Raw genomic sequence first — 26,865 nt, forward strand, 5'->3', positions numbered from 1 at the left:
GAGTCATGAAGGGTCAGTTTTGAAATATTATGACGGTGAGACTGCTTCAGCCTCTTTAGTCATTCTTAACTGTGTCACCTGCTGTTATAAAAAGCCACGTTTTTAAAGAACAACCGGGAAAAAAATAAAATGAATAAAAGACGCGTTTTAAAAGAATAACTGGGAAAAAGTAAAATAAGTAAGTGGGAAACATCTCCAGTTCTTCTGTCCATCAGACACCACCCTATTGCTTCCCTTCCTCTTTTCACAAAATTGTGTGTACATACATGTACACACAATTGTCTTGTGGCTCTTGGCAGTTTGTCCCTCACTGCATCTATTTTGGGGTTTATGTAGATACCTCATCACCCAGTTTTATTGCAAAGGTTGCCCATGGGCTTTTGATTTTGCTACCCAGTTTTTTGTTTTGTTTTTCAATGTGGGTTTTCAGAGAGATCAAAAATTACGCTGTCACTGTCCCATCTTCCTAAAATGCTCTGAATAACATTTTTAAATAAGGTTTTTCCATTAAGAAATATGTCATGTTCATCATGGAATATTTTTTTTTAAGGAAAGAAGGAATCCCCACGGACTCACCAATCAAAGACAAACCACCACTGACATTTTAGTGTATTTTCCTCATGTTCCTTTTCTGTGCAAAGTATTTTTGCATAGTTGTGAGCATAATATATGTGTGTGTGTGTGTATACATATATATAAAAATCTATGTTTTATTTTGTTGCCATAACATAATTGTTCATTATTACAAAAATTCTTAAGTATTATCATTTAGACACTATGATTAATCTATCATATGGATAATTCATTACTAACTTAGCCAATGCCCAATGTTTGGTTAATTTACAAAATTTTACAGGTAATAGTTTGCTCTGAGATGTGTTGGTAATCCCTACAGAACCATGCGTAATCCTATACAAGCTGCTAATGAACAATAATAGCTATAGCAGTGGCATAGGAGGAGTTCCTCTAACGTGTTAATAAGTGATTACCATTTCTAAAGAGGACTTCTGGGACAACATTAATAATTGAGGAGAGAGGGGTAATCATCTCTGTCTTGAAATTTTACCTGACTTTGTAGAAAACTTTCCTTTCCCTAGTGTTTATATGTTTACTGTATGTGCCTCTCTCTATACATATATGTATATGTGCATATGTATGCACGTATGTCTGTGTATTTATAATCAGCCATCTGAATCTCTAGCCCACATCTTTCTTTGGACCCCCAAACTCAATCCAACTGCCCTCAAAAAATCCCCAATGAAATACCCATTATCTTCCTCAATCGTCCTTTTCTTTTTTTTTCTTACCTTATTGAGTTAGAGCTACCAAAGTGTTCACCCAAAATAGATTGCTGAGTCATTCTAGACTCCTTATCTTCCCTCCTTTCAAATCAATCAATTCCAATAGTTTCCATGTCCTTAGTATCATTGATTACCCCTTCTAACTCTCCATACCCTTTGTTACTCTTACTTTGGCCCTCATCCTATTTCAAGTGGGATACAGCTAGCATTTCCCAAATTTGCCAGTGATTTCCATTTTGTGAAATCCAATGGGGATTCAATCCTTCTCTACAATTTGACCTCGTCAACTAATTTCTTCTTTAATTTCCTCTTGGTTGCTGGAACTCTATTTGAAATTCTTTTCCTTATGCTCTAACTGGCTCTCATCCCCTTTCTGTGCTTCCCTCGCTCAGCTTTGCTCAATTGTAGTCATTTTGAGACTCTCCCTTATTTTTTAGCGTTCCATGCTGATCTTAGTCTATTCATGGCTTTCAATTATTTAAATATTAGGCTGCTGAATCCTAAGTTACCATTGTAGTCCAGCTCTCATCTCTGACTTCTATTTGGATACTTTGCTTCATATCCCAACCTCAAACCCATTACACTAAGCACTGAGCCCTTTATCCCCACCATCCCCCAAAGAAGGCACAACTAAACAAGACCCTGTCCTTCATCATATATTTGAGCTTTTCCTGAACTATCTATATGGGTGATCAAACCAGAAACATGTGCGCTGTCTTCTATCCTTTTCTCTGTCATCAGTTACATCTAGTCAACAGTGCCAGTTCGAACTCCTTAATATCTCTCTAGTTTAACACTGGAGTTGCTAACTGAAGACTCACAATCTAATCCTCCTAACTCAACGCTTCCCCATCTCGATTTGATCTTCTGTAATATTGGCACAGTAGATTCCTGATAGAAATCAGCTTCCATCCTTGCTAATGATACAAACACAAAGTGTTGCTGGGAGGGCTGAGAAGAAAGGGACAAGGTGGAATTTGATGGCTACTTAAAAAAAAAAAAATGTATCCAGATCTTTTTCTTAGTGTCATCTCTGAAATCTCACCAAATAAGCCTCAAATTTAGGTCATGACATTTGTTTGATGCCTTATTTAAACTATTTTATTGGACATTTTCCATCTCTTAAGCTCCCTGAAAGAGGCCAAATTGCCTTGTCACAGCTAAGCCTCCTATACAGAGAGCTTAATACCCAGTAAACTTTGGAGGGGCCCAAATGTTTTAGGATGGTTTGGGAAAATGGAATGGGAAAGTTTTCTTCGACTGAGTTAGAATGAAGAATTCACGATCCATCTTGGTCATTCCATTTTTAGTTTATTAATAGAATGAGGAAAACATGCACATTATAAATCAGTGCTCTGATGAACAGTGTTAACAAACAGCCAAGTGAGCAAAGGGTTGAAAGTGTTGACTAAACATGAGTTTGGGGTGTTTTCTGTTACCAAATTTTCAGAGGTAAAGGAAGAGACATCTGTACCCTGATACCTACTTTTGGGGGGGGGGGGATTTTTTTCCTTTTTAAAAATGGATGTCAGATGAAGTCACCTCTTGTCTGTGCAGCATAGTTTTTTGTCACCACCACAAACTGAAAAAGAAACGGACTCTTCTGTGATTTCTCTTTCCTTGGTCAACACACGGTGTCTAGGTCCCCAGAGATGCTGGGGGCACTGCTTAGTCTCCCGGGCGCTCGCTCTGCCCCAGGAAATCGCGCAGATGCCGACACTTCTGGGGTCCTCAGTTCCCAGTAAAACGAGGAAGCAGGACTCCGTACCCGGGGTCCCTCCCAGACCCGTCCTGGGATGCTCACGCGGTCCCCGTGGAGCGAAGCCCCAGCCCTCGCGCTGCCGCCGGGGCCCACGAATCTCCAGCGGGGCCCGGATCGGGGCCTCCCAGCCGGCTCACTGCGGGGACAGGCCGGGCCTCCCTGCTGGGGGGCGGGGGGGGGGGCACAACCCTCCCTGGCGCCACTCACCCCGTCCCTGTTTCTGAACCACTGGGTGCTCAGGGAGCACGTGGGGGGGCTGTGGGGCGAGGGGCTGGGCCAGGCCCCGGGGGGACAGTGGCCTCGGGGCGCAGGCCCGTCACCGAGTCCTCAGCAGTCCCCACCGTCGCGTGTGTCCCCACCTCCACCGCCGGCCGCGCGGGCCTCGACTTCCCCCGAGCCCCGGCAGGTGCCGCGCGGGCCTCGACTTCCCCCTGAGCCCCAGCAGGTGCCGCGCGGGCCTCGACTTCCCCCCAGCCCCAGCAGGTGCCCCGGGCTGCGCGGGCCTCGACTTCCCCCAGCCCCAGCAGGTGCCCCGTCCACGCGGGCCTCGACTTCCCCCGAACCCTGGCAGGTGCCGCGCGGGCCTCGCCTCCCCCCCACCCAGCCCCAGCAGGTGCCCCGGGCTGCGCGGGCCTCGACTTCCCCCAGCCCCGGCAGGTGCCGCGCGGGCCTCGACTTCCCCCCGAGCCCCAGCAGGTGCCGCGCGGGCCTCGACTTCCCCCAGCCCCAGCAGGTGCCCCGTCCACGCGGGCCTCGACTTCCCCCGAACCCTGGCAGGTGCCGCGCGGGCCTCGCCTCCCCCCCACCCAGCCCCAGCAGGTGCCCCGGGCTGCGCGGGCCTCGACTTCCCCCAGCCCCGGCAGGTGCCGCGCGGGCCTCGCCTCCCCCCAGCCCCGCAGGTGCCCCGTCCCCGCGGGCCTCGCCCCCCTCCCCCCCCAGCCCCGCAGTCCCCGGCCCCGCGGGCCTCCCCTCCCCGGCCCCGCCCCGCCCTCCCCTCGCGGCCCGGCGGAGCCCGGCGGCGCCCGGTGATTGGCGGCCGCCCGCGCCGCGCCGCTGCCATTGGCTGCCCGCGCCTCTTTGTTCCCGGGCCCCGCGGCGGAAGTTGGACGGCGGGGGCGGGCGGCGGCGCTGGAGTCCTCGCGGGTCCTCCCGGCTGCTGCGGGTCCCCGCTCCTCCCGGCTCCTCCCCGCTCCTCCCCGCGGTCCTCCCCGGGCCTCCCCGGTCCCCGCGGCGCAGCGGACGGCGGGCGAGCTCGGGCGCGAGGTCCGGGCCCGCGGACATGGAGCTGGAGGCCAAAGTGAAGAAGGTAGGCGGGGGGGGGGGGGGGGGGGGCACCTGGCGGGGGGGGGGCACCTGGCGGGGAGGGGGGGCACCTGGCGGGCGGGGCTCGGGCCGCGGCCCCGACGGTTGGGTGCGGGGCCCGCGAGCGGCGGGGAGGGCGGGTCGGGCACCGGGCGCGCCCCGCAGCCTCCGGAGCCTCCCCCCGCCCCGCGCCCCGAGGTCGGGCCCTCTCGCTGCGCTTCCCCCGCACCCGCCGCCCGACCGCCTGACGAGTGACTGCGCCCCCTTTTCTTTCCCTTTTCTCCCTGGGTCCCCCGTGCACCGCCGCCCTCGTCGTGCCTCCTCGCTCCTGGAGTTGGGCGGCGGGTCCGCAGGCGACTGTCACCGTGACCCCGGTCACCCCACTCCGGGACCCGCAGGCCTCCCTGAGCCCCCGCAGCCCTCCCTGAGCCCCCGCAGCCCTCCCTGAGCCCCCGCAGCCCTCCCTGAGCTCCCTGCAGCCCTCCCTGAGCTCCCGCAGCCCTCCCTGGGCTCCCCATAGTCCTACCTGAGCTCCCCGCAGCCCTCCCTGAGCCCCCATAGTCCTACCTGAGCCCCCGCAGCCCTCCCTGAGCCCCCGCAGCCCTCCCTGAGCTCCCATAGTCCTACCTGAGCCCCCGCAGCCCTCCCTGAGCTCCCGCAGCCCTCCCTGAGCTCCCGCAGCCCTCCCTGGGCTCCCCATAGTCCTACCTGAGCTCCCCGCAGCCCTCCCTGAGCCCCCACCAGCCCTCCGCGAGCCCCCACCAGCCCTCCGCGAGCCCCCACCAGCCCTCCCCGAGCTCCCATAGTCCTACCTGAGCCCCCGCAGCCCTCCCCGAGCCCCCACCAGCCCTCCCCGAGCCCCCACCAGCCCTCCCCGAGCCCCCGCAGCCCTCCCTGAGCTCCCATAGTCCTACCTGAGCCCCCGCAGCCCTCCCTGAGCCCCCGCAGCCCTCCCTGAGCTGCTCCTACCTGAGCTGCTCCCTGCCCTGGGGCACCCGCACGTGGGCGCCCGACTGTGACCCCGCAGGAACGCTGATGTCACATTCCAGCATGACCTTCCCTGGGAAAGGTCTCATTCCAGGGAATCGTGCCTGGGTACCTTGCGGTGACTTTAAGCTCGCTGTCCCTTATCAAATAGGGAGAGGGAGTTTTGCAGAGAGAAAGGAGGGGGGGGGGGGGGGAATCAAACCTTAGTTTTCTTCCCTGGCCCACGAGGGTTGCCAGAATTGCCTTTATTTCATCTTCTAGAGACGAAGTTCTCGACTTAAGCATTGATTCTGTTTCATGCCCCAGAACTGCACTTTTGAAAATTTAGGCAAATGCAAAACTCTTAGGTTGGGAAGCTGTTGAAACGTAAAATCTTGGCAGTACAAAAACCGTTTATCACATAAGGCCACACCTGCCACTTACAGGGAATCTAAGAAGAGGAAAACATAATGTAAGAGTAGTGTGATTGCATTCTCCTCTCTTCCCTTTTGGTTTCCTGTCCTCTTAAATGACACAGTACTTTTTGTTGCCCTTGCCTGGCACTAGGACAGCTTTTTGTTTGCTGCTTAGTTAGCCTTCCATTCATGCACACTGCTCCTTTTCTCAAGTGGGTAAGAGCTACCTAATACCTAAAATTTGAGGAGTCTTCCCTGTGCCTATACATATTGATGCAAACACCACTTTTTAAGAGTCAGCTTCCTTTTGGAGAGGAAGGGATGGATAGGTGAAGCACAGAGGATGTTTTCTTTAGGGCAGTGAAACTATTCTGTATGCCGACTACCATGGTACGTACCTGTCGGTACAGAACGGTAAAAATGCATAGAATGAACGACACCAAGAACGAGCCGAAAGTAAACTCTGGACTTTGGGGGAATAAGGATGTGTCAGTGTAGGTTCATCAGTTGTAACAAAGGTACCACTTTGGTGTGGGATATTGATACTATGGGGAGATATGTGGGGGCCCCCTGGGGGGTGGGGGGCAGGGACTTATATGGGAACTCCATACCTTGTGCTCCAATGTTCCTATGAACAGAAAACCACTCTGGAAAAGGAAATGTACTTACAGGGGGGGAAAAATCAGCATTTAAAAGTGATTTTTGAAATTATTGGAGATAAAGAAGAAGTAATTCTGAGGGAGAAAGTCCAAAGTTAGGAATGAATGCCCTTACAAGGGAAAAATTCAGACATTATTCATAAACAATTTCCTTAGCTTTAAAATGTGGATTATGATTTTTAAAGATGCCCTTAATGTATGGTATAATTCTTTCATCTCCCCTTTAGTGTAAAAGGCTGTCTTTTCCATCCAAGAATCTTATCCTTTTCTCTGATTCTCCTCCTCTCCTTCCTCTACCGCAGAGAAAAAAAGGATTTTGTACATTTAAAGATCTTACAATCCCATGAGAGTAACAAATTCTTGTTTCACTACCTTGTCATTCATCACTGCTGATTCATCACTGCTGATTCTCAGGGCAGAGTCCTCAACCAGGAAATTGGAAACTACTAAAAAGACCCTCAGAATGTCCAATTTGACTGCCAGCCATAACCCTCTCTGTGCCTTTGTTAGGACCCTTGACAGACTTGAGGTTCTGTGGGTTTGACAAAAAACCTCCCAGGACAAAAAGTTTGGAGATTCCAGGAATACATTTTATAGTTTCGCCATAATCACAAAAAGAAACTTCATTCCTTTTGGAAATTGTTTTCTAACACACCGGAAGAAGGAAACATCACAAGGTGTTATCTCTGGTCTGCTAGCAGAGCCTTCTCACCTTATTTTGGAAGCTAGTTTTCAAGTCTTCCTTTTTTCTGGTTTGGGTATACAAGTAAAGTAATACCTTTCAAAAAGCCAGGTTGGAAGTTGGAACAAAGACACAGCCATTTAAATAAAACTGTTCTGATGTCTGTTTTAAGTTACGTGGCAATTTTTTCTAAAGCCCTTAGACTCTTGATTTCATGAGGAGTTTTCCCCAGACAGATGAAAAATGTAACCTTTTTTTCCCCATTAACATTCGGTGTAAAAAGAATTAAAGAGGACTGTTTTTATTCCACAGCAACTTAGGCAGATGATACTGTTATAGGATTCTTGGTTTACAAAAGGAGAACTTGGTGTCCACATCATTTGCACAGATTTGGAGTAATTACCAGTTAAAACCCATCATCACAAAGACAAGGGATTTTTATAGTTAGATTTTGCTAGATTTTGTTTTGTTTGAAGCAAGCGAGCTGTTGCTAGGATGTGAAGCTAGTTTGGTTATACAGAGTTTTTGTTTTAATAATATTTTAGAGTGGAATTTGACTTTTATGTCTGTGCCCTGTCTTCTGAGTTATTTGTCTAGATCTCTTCCTTATGTTTTACGTCTCTTCATTATAATTGACTTTGTGTAATAGAGCCTATGTCTGCTTGGAAAAAAACAATGGCCTCTGAGAAGCAGAAACAGAGTCTCGTTTTGTGGTGAATGGTAAATCATGGCCCACAGCCAGCTGTTTTCCTCTTTTCCTTTCTATGTTACTGTCCCATGAGAATCACTTTTTTCCCTTTAAAAACATACCAGAGAGAAAGAGAAGTCCAATAATTTCCCGTATGCTGCCTGGAATTGCTGCAGGGCGTTTAATTTTACACCTTATTCATTTTTCGACTCCTTTCTAACCTTTGTCTTTTGATCCTTCCTACTAAGGCCTTACGTATTTTTCCTGGGACTCTCTTCTTTGTTTCTTTAATTTTATTTTTAAAAAGGTGAGATGCACTTGAACAACTACAGGTCACTAAAAACCCTCTTTCTCAGCATCCAAACTTGTTTTAAAAGCTTCTGTCATTAGCCAGAGAAACAGTGAAACCACGTGATTGCAGTTGGCAAGAGTGCTGAACCACAAAGATTATTTCCATTAGGAATCAGAATGAGACTTTTCTCTTAGGTGGCCCTTGATTGAAGCAGAAAAGGCAAGTAAGTGGTGACCTGGATGTTCAAATCTACAGCTGGATTCTCGGCGTGAAGCCATTCTTGCAGCGAGAACCATTGGCAAGGCTGGGGGTAATGGGAGGGCAAAGTACTGCCAGGGCTCTGCCTTAGAAGCACTTGCTCTGTCTCTCAGAACAAGTACAGAAGAAAGTGGAGTGGTCCTCAGCTGGGCTTTTATCTCTTCTAACCCATGGGGTGATTCATTACATTAATTGGATATGAAAAGTCACTTTCTCTACTTGCCCTGAATATTGGTTTGAATAGAGCTGTAGTAGGTTTTCTATTGATTTTGTTCCTTTATGCTCTCCCATGAAGGAGAGTTGGGGATTTATATCTCTGCTGGCTGTTACCGTGTACCATCACCTCACCCCTGGACTTTGGGTTCTCATCTACAGTACTAGATATTACTCACCCTTCAAGACACTCCCCTCCTCCCCACCATGCACTGTCCTCCAGGAAATCCTTCTTCTTGTTCCTAGCTAGATCCAAAACCTCTGTCTTCTGAATTCTTAAAGTGTGTGTTACCTGTGACTCTTAGGACATTCATTCCTTTCTCCCTCTAGAGTATGATTTTCTTCTTTCCTAGATTGTAAGCTTCTTGAGCAGTGATTTCCTATCATTATTATACTTGATTTACCACTCACCACCGTATTATACTTGTATCATATTTATACTTGTATAGTTTTGTTTGCTGTTCAAAGTTTTGTTTGCTGTTCAAAGCAATCTTATGAAGTAGACCTTAGCCTCATTTTAAAGACAAGGAAGCAGGCTTAGATGGGTTCTGGCAGTTTCAGATTAACCTATGATCTTGAACCATAGTCTTCCTCTTATACCCTTATACCTTATACCTCTTATACCCTATATTGCTAAATATATGTTGAATGAATTACTCTAATATAAAGAGAGAAACAACCTAAAGTGCATTTCAACATTTTTGTTTTAAGGAATTATTTGGAGGAAGTGGTTTCTATTCCAATACAATTACCACCCTATTGGTTTTCTGTGTTTTATTTATACTCTATCCATGTTGTCTATTTGTCCTTCAATGTAAGTTGCCATAGTCCTTATTTGGATAGAGACAAAGTCTAAATGTATTGTGAAAAGGCACTTCTCAGAGACTTTTATAGACTTTCTTTTATAAAGAAATTTTATAAGCTCCAGTAATATTCTGGAACATGTCTTCTAGGATTCCAACAACTTTCCAACTTTTGTTGGGAGCAGTGGTAATGCTGCCTCCTAGCTACTTAATATAGTCCTTGAACAACAGGGGCCCTGCATTTAGTTCTCGGCTTTGGGATATCAGTGACATCCGGAACTGTATAGAGACACTCATGGGTTGGGCTGTAGAAGAGTCCGTCTACCTGCTGAATCCCAGAGCTGATTGAAAGCCTTACACATAGCATGATAGGCTAACCCTTCCCTTCCCCCAGTAAGCAAAGTGCTCAGAGTTCCACTAGAACAGCAGACCGGATAGATGAGAATAGAGGTTTAGAAAGGAAATTAATCAGTGCTGGGAGGAGAACTGTTTTGTTGTTGTTGTTATTGTCATTATTGTTTTAAATTTCCCATTCTTGATACAAGAAGATCTATTAAGAAGCAATGGGAATCACCAAAATGATCATCTATTTCACGATGCTCTCCCCACGCTCCAGGATTAATTAGATCAGCTTGGGAGCATGAAATTGCCTTGGTGGAGCGTCAGAGAGTGACAAGGCTTCCTCTGAGAGCCCTACTGAGAAAGAGAACAATGAATTGGCAAAAGAGGACGACTTCCTATATTCTTTGTTCTGGGAACTATAAGTAGGAATACAGTTTGGCCCCATTCTAATTTGAATATAAAGTTTTGATAGAACATATTACCACAGTGTTCAGAAAATAGAAAAGGTCAGTAAGCACCTAGAATATGTAAAGACCTGTAGTATATGGAAAGTTCTGTAGTCTGTCAGCTTTCTCACTTCTGTTTATCAGTATGAAGATGAAAATGTCACTCTGAGCTGAGTTAGTAGATCTTGGTCCACTCTAGCTTTTGTGATGTTGGCCACTTTGGTTCTCAGTTTCCATATCTATACAAATCAATAGGGGAACCAACTGACTTCTGAGATTTTTTTCAAACCCTGTGGTTCCTTTTGACTTTGATAAATATTATTAGTAGTCTGTCAAGCATAATAATGTTCCACAGTGCTTCAAAATCACACAGGCCACAAATATGTAATTATGTATGATTTTAGCAAAATAGTATAGTGTATAATGTTACGCAGTTCTGTGAATTCCATGAGGAAACCTATAAATTAAACAAGTTTTAAATAAATCTTAGCTATTTTCAACTTGCTTTTGCTTAATTGACCTTTATAAGATTTGTAAAGTATTTGAAGACATTAAATTTAATTATTTAAATGTGTAGTATGAAGTTTCAAATGCATAATAAACTGCTCCATTAGCATAGGTCAAATAATCCTAGGTGTGATATATAACTCACCTTGGTATTTAACTACAGGAAAATGAAAAAATAATGGAGTTTTTATTGTCTTTAAAACTTCTCTCTCCCAAAATAAGATGATTTATTTAGAAATTATGAGTGCTTCATGTGCCTAACGCTGGTCTAGACTCTGTGGGTATAGTATGACCAGAAAAGGTAAGGTACCTTGTGTCGTAGAATTAACACTCTTAAAAGGAGTGATAGAGCAGAAAAGTAAATGTCAAAATAAGTTACCAAAAGCACAAGTGGGATTATACCCATTAATATAATATATAATTTAACATAGAACGGCTTTCAGGTCAGAAATACACTAGATTTCTGATAGTGAAGGGGCAATTTTAGCATAATTCATGGTGTTGGTTCCTGGTTTTGCAAACTCTGTAATTAGGAATTCTTAATTATTTATCATCAAATGGAAAAGGCATGAGAAAACTTTTTTGTATTAGAATGTGAAAAAGCTCATACATGGATAAGGTTGTAATTAGTTACCATTTTAAGCCTGTAAAGTTACACAAACTTCAGTCTTCCTCCTGGTTACAAATGCCCTACAAGGGTCATTCCTGGGTTGTGTTTTCTGTTTGCAAGCATTACTAGTCTTTGTTTGGTAACTACTGCCATGAAACTATGATTTTTTTTAAATCTCTTTAGATCATTAATATACACTACCTACAGAAAATTATTTTGCTCTTTACAAGGTGGTGAGATTCAGGGAACATTCATAAATTATGAATTCAGCTTTTTCAAGGAGAGGAAAACAGACTAACCAAATTGAAAACAGGTTTCAAACCTCATGGATTTTTAAGATTTTATGGAAAAATAATTTGATAACTGATGAGTTCACCCCTGCTCTTTGAGTAAATGTCCATATGTGAAAATTTGCCTTAAGCATTGTTATTAGAGGATTAAATGTAGAGGTTATGCTTTTCAGCTATCCAGCTCCAGTCTTTCAATTTCCTATAAAAGAGCTCCAGTCATACTTGGAATTGTTTCACCTGTTTTTTTTTTTTTTTTCCTAAGTATCCAATCTACTCAACTCCCTACTTAAGTAATAGGAAATTAGGGAGATAAGAGTTTGTATGACTATAGTTTTCTAATGCAAGTTCATGCTGGGCCCCTAAAATGACTTCTTAGTTGCTTTTCTCTTTCTTCCTTCTCAGTCAACCACTATAGTTACTACTCATTGCCTCTGACAAAAATATTAGGAAAGAACAGAAGGTGATAGAATAAAGAACCACAAGAAACTCATGAGTTATATTTTGACTCCTAAAAAGGAGGAGAAGAGCATAGTTTAAGATTATCACTTTGTCTAGTCCGTAGGTATTCTGCTAAGGATGCAGGGCTTACTGGGTTTGAGCAAAGCTTGAAGGGGAAGCCCTATGTGAAGGCAGGCATTGAAGACTGCTGCGATCTCATCTCATGAGACATGACAGCGAGTCTGTTGTTAACAAATATATTTAATCTCTGCAATGCTGGATCATCCTCAAGTCAGAAATGATTCAGCCTGTTTTTATTATTGTGACATTCTGACCACTATGGAAAACTATAAAAGAGGCCCAAAGCCGAACACACTGCCTTGGTGCTGAGTCCATTAATAAGTCTGTAACCACAGGGAACTTGCCCTTGCTTTGTTTGAAGATTAAGTGATGTCATGTTTCATCGCAAAATGATCATGAATAAGTCAGGTGAAATTTTTTGCTCCTTGAGTAGAACATCTGAAAGTCTTGATAGAGTGAGTCACAAAGTAAAAGTAAAGAATATGTTTTCCTTTATGAGGAACTAACCTATGATAAAAATATTGGGGATTAAACAAAACAAAGTTACCCTCTGTTTTGCACAGAGAATATTAAGAGGGCAATTTATTGATTTTAAAGATTTTATTTATTCATGAGAGACACAGAGAGAGGGGCAGAGATGCAGGCAGAGGGAGAAGCAGGCTCCCTGTGGGGAGCCCGATGTGGGACTTGATCCCCGGATCCAGGATCACAACCTGAGCCAAAGGCAGACTCTCAACTGCTGAGCCACGCAGGTGTCCCTAAAAGGGCAATTTAAATGTAAGATTACAAAAACTCCATTTCTATCAATATCACCTGTTGAGCTTGTAGCCCCCAAACACTGTGATGTCAGCTTTGGTCAATAAAAGAAGGGCAGCCCGGGTAGCTCAGTGGTTTAGTGGCACCTTCAGCCCAGGGCCTGATCCTGGAGACCTGGGATCGAGTCCCACGTTGGGCTCCCTGCATGGAGCCTGCTTCTCCCTCTGCCTGTGTCTTTGCCTCTCTCTCTCTATTAATCTCTCTCATGAATAAATAAAAAATAAATAAATAAATAAAAGCAGGCAGGCAAACTGAACAGATGTATGTTAACTGCATGCTGGATAGAAGTAAGTGCTGTGACACAGGGTTGCTCAACACACCTGTGGGAAGGAACCACTTTTTTTTTTTAAACTCTGAATCTGTCATGGGCCAATATTAAAAAATAAATAAATAAAAATGAATTACTGAAAGAAAACAAATACAAGGCCAGTTTAAAAAGCTATTAACTGCATCGACCATAAAATTACCATCAAATCGCTAATATTTCCTCCTAGCTTACTCTCATTTTCTTTACATGTCTCTTCAGAGACTGATAACCAGTGTGCAGATTGCCACAGTTTTGAGTAGCGCTGCAAGCATGGGATACAGAAAGCTATTATGAAGCAAAAGTAATGCACTTGGGTGGATTTGGGAGTATTTTATGGCGGAAACAACATTTAAACCAACTCCTATAGGATAAATAGGGTTTCATTAGGCAAAGAAGGCACTGCAGGAAGAATAAGTTGCATGAACCAAGGAAAAGTCTATGAATAAGGAAAAGTCAACGAAACCTTTGGTATTCACACCATTAACATTTTCAGTTTGACTCTTCTAAAATGAAGCCAGGGTATGTGAGCTGCAGTGATTTCTAATTTTCCTTGGTTACAGGTTAGAAGTGAGGAAGTGTGTCATTGAGCTGGTTCAGGAGCCTGCTGCTAAGGATCTATTTCTATACCCTACCCCTGATTCCATTTGCCCCCCTCCCCAGTTTATCATCTCTTGAAGTAGAGGAAGGAATTTCAAACTGGGGTCTAGTTTGCGTAGGCTGGGTTTGGCTCCAAGGTGTGGGTTGGGACCACGTTGACTCCATACAGCTTCCATCCTCCTTACACGATTGTCTACCTTGCCCACCTGTAGGAACACATTTTAAGCCTCTGCTGCTGCCACAGCAGTCACGTGTCCCAACTCAAAGTCAAAGAGAGGAGAAGTCCAGTCTAGTGCCTGGGAGACTATGGCGAGGGTGTGAATGGCTAATACCGCTCCCGACAACGAAGGCGTGGGGTCATTACTTCAATCTAGTGCACTTGCCAAAGTTAGGACTGTCGGATTTTGTGGGCTGACGTTCACTTTCCTGAAGATCTCTCATGTATCAGAGTCTATTCTGAGGAGATACTCTATACAGAATCACAGACTGCTCATATTTCAAAGGCTCTTTTGAGAAATTATAAAGGAAAATTAGCCTTGCAGCATCCCTTACTTGATTTTTAGAGGATCCTCTTCTCATTCTAGTCATTCTTCTGTTAGCTTTTAAACTCAGATCTCTCCAAATTCACTCCACCTAAGTCATGTCACCTCCATGTGAAGACACATAGAACTCCTTTTCTTCTGGCAAATGGCAGTTGCCAAAGATTTCTAAGAGGCGTTACACACTCTGACCTTTGACTATTGTGTCAAATTGAAAATAGGTTTCACAAATATTCAGAAGTGTGTTAGACTGTGCCAGTGGTAGCAGAACAGAAAATTAATCCAAGAGAAATTGGCAGAAAATAAAAGAAAGGTAAAGAGAGGCAAGACAGATTTTGATGACTTAATATCCATATTGCTTTTTTTTTTAAAAAAAAGATTTTATTTATTTATTCATGACAGACACACAGAGAGAGAGGCAGAGACATAGGCAGAGGGAGAAGCAGGCTCCATGCAGGGAGCCTGATGTGGGACTCGATCCCAGGACTCCAGGATCACGTCCTGGGCCGAAGGCAGGTGCTAAACCACTGAGCCACCCAGGGATCCCTTCATATTGCTTTTAAGGTGTCACAGGTAAAAACAATAGAGTTGTCATTTGTTGGCACTTTCTCGTGGCCCAGATGAGGTCAAGGCAGAGAACAGGATCTTCCTGTGTCCCACTGTTGCCCACTCTGCTGGAGCACAGTTAGGGACTTCAGAGGGAACAGAACAGACTTTGATGGCTCCAGACGTAGGTCTGAATCCTAGTTTGATATTCCCCTAGAAGTTTGGACAAGTTTCTTAGCTTCGGGGAACTTATCTATAAAACATAGATAATACTTCCTTATTGGGTTACCATGTAATTAAATAAAGCAATGCATGCAAACACTTAGAGCAGAGTTAGCAAGTGCTGCATCCGTGTTGATTATTAATGCTGTTAATGTTCCCTGATCAGTTTTGTGTGGCTAACTAGACTTTGGCATCAATAAGTAAATGTTTGGAGAAACTGAATTACAGCAGTTCTCAGCTCTAGAACCCTGGGTTCAGTTCTTCACCCCGACACTTAAAAGCTGTGTGAATTTGGCCAAGTAACAACACTGTAAACTTGAGATCTTGATGAGAAAATGGGTTACAACTCTCTATCTCACGGGGTGTTAAGGATGGTTGAGGTGAACATTTTAAAGCACAAAGTATGGTACCTGTCCATAGATAATAAAGAGGTGTATCGGGATCGTTATCAAGAAATCCAGCCTAGAAAGAAGAAAATTCTGCATAGATCTTCAAACCCTTTAACAGGCACCCGAATATACCATCAAGAATTTTATGGCAGCATGCTTTCAGGATATTATTCATACTTGATACTTTCTTGGACACAAATACATAAAGTTCAGTAACTAGGATGTATTAAATTATTGTATTTAATGTTTTATGATTTTCAGATTTTTTTTTATTTTTTATGATAAAAGTAAAAATTTTTAAGTAATCATTTCTAGTACTTGTTTAAGTAGGTACCTAATGTGCCAGTCACTCTGGAAAGGATTCAAAGCTATATAATGTGCCGGTTCTCTAGAGCGGGCACTTGATCTAACATTACTGGGTATTCTGGTCCAGTAAAAAATGGGTATGTTTTCCTAAACAGAATCCTCCTCAGAGATTTTGTGGTACATTGCAAAAATGGCCACAATTCTTTGCAACACCTCCCCTTAAGAAATGGAATCTTCTTCCTACCCTTTGACTCTGGGCTGCCAGTAGACTGTGGTAGAAGTGATGCTGTGTGTGTGCCAGGCTTGGACCTCAGGAGGCCTTGTTTGCGTCTAACTACTTTCTTGAAATCTTGCTGCTCCCGTGGAACTAGCCTAGCCTGGCCTGTTGGGGGATGAGAGACCACCTGGAAGAGCAGAAATGCCTCAGCTGAGGCTCCCTTAGACCAGGTGGTCCCCAGATGACCTGAAAAGTGACTGTAGATGTAGTGAACCCAGTTCAGACTAGGAAAACCATCCAGCTGAACCCAGGCCAAGGTGCCAAACTGAAAAGCCATGAGCAGAGTATCATGATCATAAACTACAGAATAAATGGTTATTATAAGCCAGTACATTTTAGGGTAGTTTGTTAGACAATCGTAATTTTCACCCCCCTCTATTGCTAGAATGTGAGTCGTCTCAGTCTCCCACCCTGAGAGCTGAGGGAAGGGTCTTAGAGAAGGCTTTTCTCACTCTGAATTACCTTCGTACCTGTTCATGTGAGAAAAATAAAGAATCAGGACACTGTAGCTTCCCTGACATCGCTGGTCACTTGAGAATGGGCCATTTCTAATGTAGTCAAATCTAAATTTTGATTTCTTATTCTATCAGGATAAAAGAAACTTAAATGTATCTACACCTGACATTTGATCCTAGTTGTAAAAAGGTGCTATATGCATGTTTTGAAAGTTGTCTTTTCCCCCTGAACCCTAGACAAATGTAAAATGATGTCTGTGTACTCTTTGTAGTGCAGAAATCGTCTGTTCTTTGTATAGAACAGGAAGCATGTGAATCCAAACCCCTTCTCTAATAGACCAAACCTCAAAAAAATAGGTCAAAAATTAGTTAAGGCACTTAGGTTTACACAGCACACCGTGTAAACATAATTCATTTTCCAGATTAAAGGCTGGTGTGAAAAGACTCAACGGTAAGTAAAGAAGCATGAAGCGTCTAGAAATAGGGTTTCCTGCATCTCTCCCTGCCTTGCCCAGTTTCCAAGACCCCTGTCTGTGCTGTTCGACTTTTTGTTCTAAATGTCCCTGAACGTCAATCCTGGGCAAAAGGAGAAAAGGAGAAGAGTCTTTTCGTACTTTTTTATCCTCTCCACCCCTTCCTTGCCTGCGCCCTCTCTCCACTGGGCCCTCGGACCCTGGTGCTCCCCTGGGCAGCCTCTTCCAACGGCTCTCTCAGCTGGTGCCACAGGCCTCTCCCTTCATTCTCTGCTCTGTGAAAACACACCTGCACTGCTCTCTTCCTGCGTGTGCTCGGATTAGATAAGCAGTTGACGGCAATAAATAACACAAGTGTATAGTCACCCTCCCCACGCCCTCCTTCGTCTGTTCCAGCGGGTTACTCCTAAAGAAACAACACAATAGCCCTCAGGCCTGGCAAAAATGATGGCAATGTTCACGTACTGGGACGTGCAGAATCCTAATAAAGGCCTCTCAAGATACAGCCACGTGTGGGATACACTCTTCAGAGTCCGCTGTTGAGATAGTGACACAAGACCATATTAGGATTGTTTGCTATGATCTAAATTCTTTTAAGGGACTACTACAGATGCCTTTTGGAATCAGGTTTTAAAAATCCCTTTTATAGCTAATAATTGGGAGGTTTGGGGGATCGTGTATAAAAGTACCTGCCACTGCAGAGGCGGACCTCAGCCAATCCTAATTAAGAAATCATTTCAGCAGCAATCATAACCTGTTAATTGTGATATTTTTATAGCCTGGATTGTCTTTCTTGAAGTAATGGATTGAGGATAACACCTTTTTTTGAGTAGAGTCTGCAGAGGAGGTATTCTGTTGGGTGAACATTTCAAGGAACTTGCCTTAAGCAATAGTATAAAAATAATTTGATAGTAAGTTTGAAAAATGTTTATAAGGAGCGAGCATAAGTTGAACACAGAATACATTTTTTTAATCATTTGCTTACCTAAAAAAAAGGTGTAGATTTTTTAAAAACCTAAGTTATTTTTTCCCTAATAATACTATGAGGATACATTAGGCTTTGAGCACGTAAGCAGTACCAGAAAAGTAGATAGGAATTGGCGGACTATAAGTACTGCCTAATTGGAATCAAGTAATTTGCATTATTTTAAAGTGTTCATTAAGGAGGACTATGGCATATTATAAAAATAGTGAAAGTTTTCTCCTAAATAGATTTCTGAAAATTTCTTGCTAATCAAACCTGACATTTGGTATTGTAATTTATGACTGTGTTCTATATGTGTTGCCAAGCGAGCACATTATGACTGTATTCTAAAACAAAAGTAGTGTGTATGTGTATATATGTATTACAAAAGTGTGTGTATATGCTGAGATCAATGGAAAATAAGACTTAGAGACTAAAAATCATATTCTACTCTGCCTTCTGGAAGACTGTTCCCTGGACTTGACTGAGTGAACATCTAACAGATTGAGAGGAATATTTATAATAGTTCTGTTCACTATTCCCATTTGGGTGAAAAGACATTTAATATTTGAAATGGAAAAAAATAAAGGCAAGTGGTAGATAAGCACACCCTATATCCCCCTGGCCCTTTATAACATGTCTGTTTCATCACAAATCACTTTGTCTTTGGATTTAAAATCAAAACAGAAAAAACAATAAAATCAATTCAAAACAGAAAAGAGGTTGTGGAAAGCAGCTTCTTCGTCGTCTTCTTTTTATTTTTTTATTTTTTTTAGGTTTATTTAGAGAAAGAGAGAGCATGCAGGGGGAGGGGCGGAGGGAGAGAGAGAGAGAACCTCAAGCAAACTCCACATTGAGCACAGAGGCAGGTGTGGGGGCTTGATCTCATGACCCCTGAGATCATGACTTAAGCCAAAACCAAGAGTTGGATACTTAACTGACTCAACTGACCCACCCAGGTGCCCTACTTCAGCTTCTAAGATGGCCCCCATTGATTCTCAGCTCCTAGAATTCATACCCTTGTGTATTCCCCTCCCCTTCAGTGTGAGTTGGAGCTGGTCAGTTGCTCCAAGAGTAAAACATGGCAGAAGTGATGGGATGTCCCTTCCAAGGTGAAAGGCTGCAGCTCTGTCTTGGGTGCTCTCACTCTCTCTGGGATCACCAGCTGCCATGTCACACGGTACCCTACGAGAGAGCTTGAAAGTGTGTCTTGGCCCCGGTCGAGCCTTGTGATGTGACTGCAGCCCTAGTGGACCCCTGACTGCAATCTGGCAAGATGCCCTGAGCTGTTCCACCTGGTTAAGCCACTCTCAGCTGGCCTGACCCACAGAAACTATGAGATCATGAATGTTTGTTTCAGCCTCTAAGTTTTAGAGGGTAATTTGAACCAATACAGACATTTTCCATTATAAATCTAGAAATTTAGTGATTTGAAAAAAATGAAAAGTATTATTTTGATTTTTGCCTCATTATATTACCACTTGTTGCTATATGGGATCTTCTGTATAATGTATAGATATATAACACAGCAAATGATTTTCAGTACTAATGTTAACTCTGTCCTTCCTTCGAGAAAGAGAGAGAGAGAGAGAGAGAGTATGTGCACACAAGGAGGGAGAGTGGCAGGCAGAAGGAGAGGGAGAAGCAGGCTCCCCACTGAGCACAGAGGTCCACACAAGGCTCAATCCCAGGACCCTGGAATCATGACCTGAGCCAAAGGCAGATGCTTAACTGATTGAGCCACCCAGGTTCCCTATATATTTTGAATAAGGATCTTTGACCTTTGAGATTTAATTTGTTCATTTATATTTCATTGTTTCTTTTAATTACTTTTTATTATTTTCCTTCCAGGGCATGATATAAATATATTTGGGATCCATTATTTCTCTTAAAACATTTTGTCTCTTGATGTAACCTTGGAAGAGACCTATTTTGCAGGACATCGTCCTAGACTCACACACCCCATTCTTTTACAGGCCCTCTTGCATGTGCGAATAATCACCTCAGGGCCCAGAGTGTTAGTGCATCTGGTGTGCAGACATCCAGGTTCCTTAGAATCAGTCTCCCATTTGTCCAGGAAGGAAGATCTCCTGGCTAGTGAGGAGTAGGCAGTCTTTCAGATCAAAACCTATTGTTCCAGAGAAGTTACAGAAGTTACAGAGAAGTTAGAGTTCCAGAAGTTAAATTATTATTTATCTTCAAACTGAACTCTTATTTTGGACAAGAAAAAATGAGGACTTTGGAGTTAAGAGCTCAGGATTTGGAGTTAACTGCTGAGATTCAAATCTCATTTCTGCCGCTTGCTCGCTGGGCAGTCTGGGACAGATGACTCAATCTGTCCAAGTCACAATTTCCTTATTTGTGAAACAGAGAACATAACACTTTCCCATAGGCTGTCTGGAGAATTAAATGAGATAGTTGTAGGTATTGGCGCCTGGCAGTGGTAACATCTTAACAAATGGTGGTTGAGGTGCTTTTTACCTCCACCTCCACTGTCACAGCCACCCATGCTCATTAAGAAAAAGTATAATTGGAAATGTTTCAAGGTACCCTACCAGAACCAAAATTCATTCTTGTTTCCTAGAAGAAAGCAGCAGGATCTACTTCTGATCTTTTTTTTTTTTTTTTAATTTTATTCATGAGAGATACAAAGAGAGAGAGGCAGAGACACAGGCAGAGGGAGAAGCAGGCTCCATGCAGGGAGCCCGGACGTGGGACTGGATCCCGGGACTCCAGGATCACTCCCTGGGCCGAAGGCAGGTGCTAAACCCCTGAGCCACCCAGGGATCCCCCTACCTCTGATCTTCATCAAAAATTTACCATATTTATTGAAGTTGTGTGGATGTCTTAGGTAATCTGCTGCACCATTACATCTCAGACTGAATGAAGAAGACAGATTGCCTTGGTGACAGTCTCTGGGTTGCTTACCTGATACCGGTACTGCCTTACGAAACGCAGGGACAGATAGAGTAGGAGTTATCTGTTTAAGTTCCAGGAAGATTGACAAAGTACCCCCAGAACAGAATTTATTATAGACTATTTAGGTTGAAAGATCACTTGTTTCCTTTTCTTTCCTAACACAATAATCTGTGCGATGGTTTACTACTGTGTGTGAACAAAAAGAATGTCAGTCTGTTTGCTCACAGTGAATTTTATGATACAGATTCACGTAGAGCTCTGGCTTTATACTTCCAGCCCTGAAAAGCTGAAGGAATGTGGAAATGAGTCCTAGAATCTACAGTGAAGATTTTATTCCCATTTGCTTTTGTGTAAGTGGTATCGACAACTAACGACCCTTAATTGATTATTATATTCTTGAGCTATAATCATTGTTCTCGAGTTAAAAATTCTATTTCTTTCTATTTTTAAAAAACTAATTTACTAAATGTTTATCGCACCCAGGGTCTTTCTAAGTTCATGACCTACATTTAGGCACTGATGGTTAAGAATGGGCATTCTGCAATGCAGCTGACCTGGGGCAAGTTAAAAATTCTCCGCTCAAGTTTCTTCATCTAGATGAAAATAGATGATAACTAATAGTACCTCAGAGACTTTCATAGGATTGTTGTGAGGATAAAATAAGATGATCCATGTAGAAATCTTAGAACCATGCCTGGCAATAACCACCCCTGCAAGAGCTCTTCTCTTCTCTTCTCTTCTCTTCTCTTCTCTTCTCTTCTCTTCTCTTCTCTTCTCTTCTCTTCTCTTCTCTTCTCTTTTCTTTTGAAAATCAGTTGGGATTCCTGGGATAAAAGTACTATGTCAAAGGCCATTAGATAGATTATTAAGATGAATATTAAATAAATAAAACTTTCTAGCATTTCTGTCAAGCTCAGGCTCTGCGGCAAGCTAGGATTCAAATATGAACAAGAAACCTGTAGTCTAATGGGATAAACTGATGTGTATCAGCACATAGTAAAAGAGGACTGAAAGCTGATGTGAATTTAGCACTTTTCTGAGAATAGTTCAAGAAGGAAATCACATAGTCACTGGTGTTTGAACTGGGCCTATAGAAAGTAGGATTTTGCCAGATGGAGGAGAAGGGGAATGAGATCCAACAAAGGGAAAAAAAATATATTCCCGGGAAGCAGAGGTTTGTGAGGGAGGGAGTGGAAGGAGCAAGAGAGATGGATTGGAAAGGACCTTCTCAGCCATGCTAAGACACATGGAATTCATTGAACTCCATAAAAGCATCTAACGAGGGGACTGTTGTGATTGGCTTTAGGTTTTATTAAAATAAGTTTGAGAGTGGCGATAGAATGCCATCAAAGGGAGCGATCACCTAGGAGAGTGTGGTCCAAGGTCAACGTGATAGAAGTGGAGTGGAGGTGAGGGGATAAACCACATAGCTTTTAGAGGAGAGACCGGCAAGCCTTGGAGCATCGTAAGCATGTCTGGGCAGGGACGCGGAGGACTCTGGGCCCCAGTTTGTGTGACCAGGGCGGTGATGACAACTTTTTCTTCATTCTTCATCTTATGTATCTTGAACTTAAGTGACAGATGGAAAGTTTTTGTTCTTATAAGCAAAGAAAAAGATATAGCAGTTTTATTAGAGATGATTAATAGTAGCTCTTAATCATAATAAATTATTTCTTTGTATTCACATCTCAGAAATTTGCCAAACTCTATGAAAGTTGAAGGATGCCTCTGTTTTTATATTTAAGTCTGGTTTTCTGTGTAACCTAACCTTTATCTGGGAGGTGGGGGCGGATACTGCAAATCTCAGTAGAGATTGGGAAGCAGCCAATGAACAAGAACTCTTAGAACAATTTAAACTTTTGTGTCACAGATGGATCAAATATATTGATTCACGTTGGGGGGGATCTTTCCAGATCACATCAGATCCCTAAAAGAGCCATGTGCCGAGAGGAATTATTTTTTTGGAAATGTCATTCCTTTGTTCAGAATATTCATTTGGATGAATGAGATCTAAAATGCTTCTTGAAGGGTGTAATGTGAATAGGGGTTGGTACACATAGGTGGTAAGTAGGTAACTAACGTGCCCGTGTACAGAGAGGGAATGTAGGTACGTTTCACGTAACCCAACTTGGTCTGCTTCATTCCAAAATGATGAAAGACGTCTTAGTAACCCTTGCTTGTTTAGTAACCGCATAGGATTCTTTGCTCCAGAGGGAAATTTGGTTATGAAAACAGCATGAATCAGATGATCTCACCCTGAATGCTGCATAATATCTTCCAGACTCAAATTATCTCCAAATCAACTCAGACCATGTTTGAAATACCAGATGTTCCCTACCCTTCTTTTCTTTTTCTTTAAAGTATCTGACAAGCAATACTCTTTCCTGGGTCAGAAGGGTCACTTGAAATGTTGCCAGCCTATCCGGTTACCTGAAATTATGAATGCGGAGAAATTGATTCCATTCCCATTTCTTACCCTAGAATAAGCAGGGGACAAGGGGTGTTTTGAGGCACAGGTCATGGTAATGTGAGTTCAGTATCTGGAGCCTGTCATGTTATGGATAGTTTTAAAATCTTATTTGTCTAGGACTAGTATTTCAGGATAAATACTATAGTCTTTTTTTTTCCCCCAAAGGACTTCGATAGGTATTCCTAAAGCCGGACTGTAGTTTTTCCAAATATAGTCAATCCAAAGGATCTGGTTTTTTGGAGACTGAAGAAGAAAAATTAATCTGTCGTATCCTTGTATTGATGCTGGCCAGAATGTGTTGCTAAAATTATACGAAGTAGAGAGTTTGGGGACCTGTGTGCTTATGAAAAACATGTGTTTTTAGGCACCAAGTGTTGACTCTGAAGGGAATACCATATCACATTTGCTGCTGAAATAATTACACGCAACAGAACTGTGTCTTCCTCCTCCGAACTTACATTTTTCATTTCCTTCATAAACTCCTCTTCTAAACTGAATTCCAAATGAGTCTGACCTAGAAGAGCCAAGTCTATTATCTTCCTCAAATGACTGTTGTCTAGTTAGTGCTTAAATGTTGCGCAGAAGACGTGCCGAATAACCAAGTCAGATGAAGTTCATCTGAAACCCGATTTGCAGTCATAATTTTAGAATTAAAAGCCCTGCTGGAGTTGATCCAACTCAATTCCTTCATTATCCACACGAAGAAGCCCAGAGAAGAAAAGTGACTTCTGAGATCACTGGACCTGGCAAGTGACACCCTGGGACCAGGCCACCGTGTTCCTCACTCCCTTCAGTGCTCTCGGTTCTCTGGTCACCCACGTAGGTCTTGATCATTTCCTTCCCAGCCGGTATCGCCCCTTCTCCCAGCGTATTCCTTATGAGCGCCCTCGTCTTGGTGTTCACATTCGTCTGGGGAGCTGGGCTTCACCCTCTACACAGCCTGATTGCCTTAGCTGGGGAGCCCGTGCTTTCTGGGCTCCCCTTCCCCTCCACCGCTCCCCGGCGCGGTCCCCTGCACGCACCGTGGGTATCATTACATACCTCCCTCCCTGTTCTGACCCCTCCCCAAGAATTCTTAAGCCCAGACACCTGGGCACCCTCTAACCTATAAGATCGGGGTGTCTAAGAGTACCGGCCAGGGCTCGTGCAGGAACGAGGATGCTACCTGGAAGGTGCAGCCTGTGCCGAGAACGGGGAGGGGAGAGACCTGGGAGGCTCTGGGTCCTGCTCCTCAGGGAATCCGGAACGCGGCAGGGAAGGAAGGGAGAAGTCGGCTGGGCCCCTCAGGCAGATGGAGCTCCGGACCCTTGGATCCCAGCTCCTGGGACCGCTGCCCGAGGGGCCCGGGCCGAGCCCCGGAGGCTGCGCGGGGGCAGCCCTGCCTCTGCGACTCCTTTGATGATGGAGTGAAGGCCGCCTCCGGGTTCGCCTGGGACTCCTGAAGGCACGGACCGCAGGTGGAGGGGGGTGGTGCAGGGTCTTCACGCAGGTCGGATTTAAGGGGAGCAGAGAGCACAGGGCGCTCTGGGGGGGCGCGCCACGCTGGGGCCCCACCAGGGTGTGACCCACGGTTCTTGGCTGTCGGTGGCCTGGTGCCTTGTATCCTAGCAGAGGCTGACAAAGAGGGTAAAGCATAGGGCAGAAGAGCTCGCCGGCCAGCCGTGTAGGTTGGAGGTCGTCACTGCTGGGTGGCAGGGGTTCAGCTGGATGGCTGTGCCCCCAGCGCTGCCACGGCCTCTCGTGAACCCCTCCCGGGCCGCAGGTTCGCGCCCAGCCCAGCTCTGACCGCCTGTGCCACGGGGCCTGGGCCTGGAAGACTCGGTGGCCCTTCATAGCTCTGTTGATCTTTAACCAGAAGCGCAGGGGAGTGTGCCCTCTCTCTACCGGGTCCCCCTCTGTGATACTGTCGGGTCCCCTCGTCCTTGTCCCTGCGTCTGAGCATTTGGGGAAAATGAAGGTGCATGTTGGAAAGGCGGGAGGGCCGCTGGCCTCGGTGTCCTGCCCTGCGCCCGAGGGAGGCCGGACGGAAGCCCTGGAGATTTCTGCAGAGCCCTATTCTCCAGCGTCAGGCTCCTTGTCGCCCTGAGACCCCCCCTGGGGGACTAGCAGGCTTCAGGGGTGCTCCCCCTTCCCCACCCGGTCCCTCCACTGCCTGCCTGGCTTTTTCCCAGGTGCTTCTTCCTTACGGGTCTCGTCCTCAGAAGATGATTCCTTCTTTGGGAAAAGGAAGAGAAAGGAGTCCAAGAACAAAACACCAAACCCCGCTCAGCCTGTTGCGAGTCAGATCCTGTCCCCTTTCGAGTGCTCTTGGGTGTCCCCGCTCTCAGCATGCCTGCTTCTGAGCCCCGGCCTCGGGGTCCCCCCCTGCCCCCCTGCTGAGTCAGGTGCTGCTCATCCTTGCAGCTCAGTTCGAGCACCATCTGTTCAAAAGAGCCTTCCCGGCCCCCCTGACGGCTTCACAGCCTGGTCCTGTGTCCTGCGCTCTCTGTCACCTCCACCTGAGGCTCGCAGTCCTTTCCCTCGAAGCGGAAAGGGGCCTGGAAACCTTTGGGAGCCGGAGGGCCTGCTCCAGGTGCTCCAGGTGCTCCAGGTGCTGCACCTGGAGCGTGCTCCGCGGAGGCCTGCGCGGGGACCCCAGGGCGGCGTGCTGTGCACTAGCTGTGGGACCAGGAGCGTGGTTTCAGGTTCCTCTTACACCAGCAGTAAGAATACGTGGGCCACTTTAAAAGACACGTTCGTGAAACATCTCCAGTTTTCATCGTCCTAGTAGATGAGCCATCTCTCTCTTGAGAAGAGAAGAAGCCGGTCGGAAAGACACAGTTTGCCCCTTTCCAGCTCTAACGTCAGTATCGGCCGGTGAACTCACTGCACTGGGCCTTAGTGTAAAGCCTCTGCCCACGAACTGGGGTTCTAGTTAAATTAGCGAAGCTTCCAAGTTCCATTCAGAATTAGAGGATGAGGGGATATTTTTCCAATATGCTTGCAGTATTTTATTAAGGCCGGTGTTGCTCCGTCTAGGGGATTCAGATTTGAAGGCAGGTAAGAACTTGTGGCCATTTGACTTAATGTGTGTGTGCATATCTGTGTCATGAGATAAAGTGTTTTCCTTACTGTGAATTCTATATGAGTTTAGAAGCAGCTGATTTAAGCTAAGCTGATATGATTAAGCCTTAATAATGTCTTAATTTTCATTTGGGATCAGAGTTTGTTAGGAATGCATGGAACGCCTTATGAAGGAAATCCATATACCAGGTGGATTCAGGATTGTTAACTCTCCTGCAATGGAAAGCTAGAAAGAACTTAGAATAAACTTTTTCAGATTTTCCATTCATGTTAGTCTGGGTATCATAATGGAGAAAATTCTTTAATTACATTCCTTACAAAGATCACAAAACTCCGGGGCGCCTGGGTGGCTCAGATCATGATCTGGGGTCCTGGGATCCAGCCCGTGGGCTCCCTGCTCAGTGGGGAGTCTGCTTCTCCCTCTTCCTCTGCTCTTTTTTTTTTTTTAAAGATTTTATTTATTTAT

At 44.8% G+C, this 26,865-nt stretch overlaps 1 protein-coding gene across 1 annotated transcript in view; it reads left to right on the forward strand.

Annotated features, from left to right (window-relative positions):
• Positions 1-4,154: 4,154 nt before the first annotated feature.
• Positions 4,155-26,865, forward strand: part of TES (testin LIM domain protein) — a 47,035-nt gene continuing 24,324 nt past the window's right edge. Inside the window, exon 1 of the mRNA XM_072764846.1 lies at positions 4,155-4,369. Within this exon, the coding sequence (XP_072620947.1) occupies positions 4,343-4,369 (27 nt within the window). The 5' untranslated portion in view covers positions 4,155-4,342. The remainder of the gene's footprint in view (positions 4,370-26,865) is intronic.

The sequence above is a fragment of the Vulpes vulpes genome, chromosome 7 (assembly GCF_048418805.1).
Source record: "Vulpes vulpes isolate BD-2025 chromosome 7, VulVul3, whole genome shotgun sequence".
NCBI classification, from domain to species: Eukaryota; Metazoa; Chordata; class Mammalia; order Carnivora; family Canidae; genus Vulpes; species Vulpes vulpes.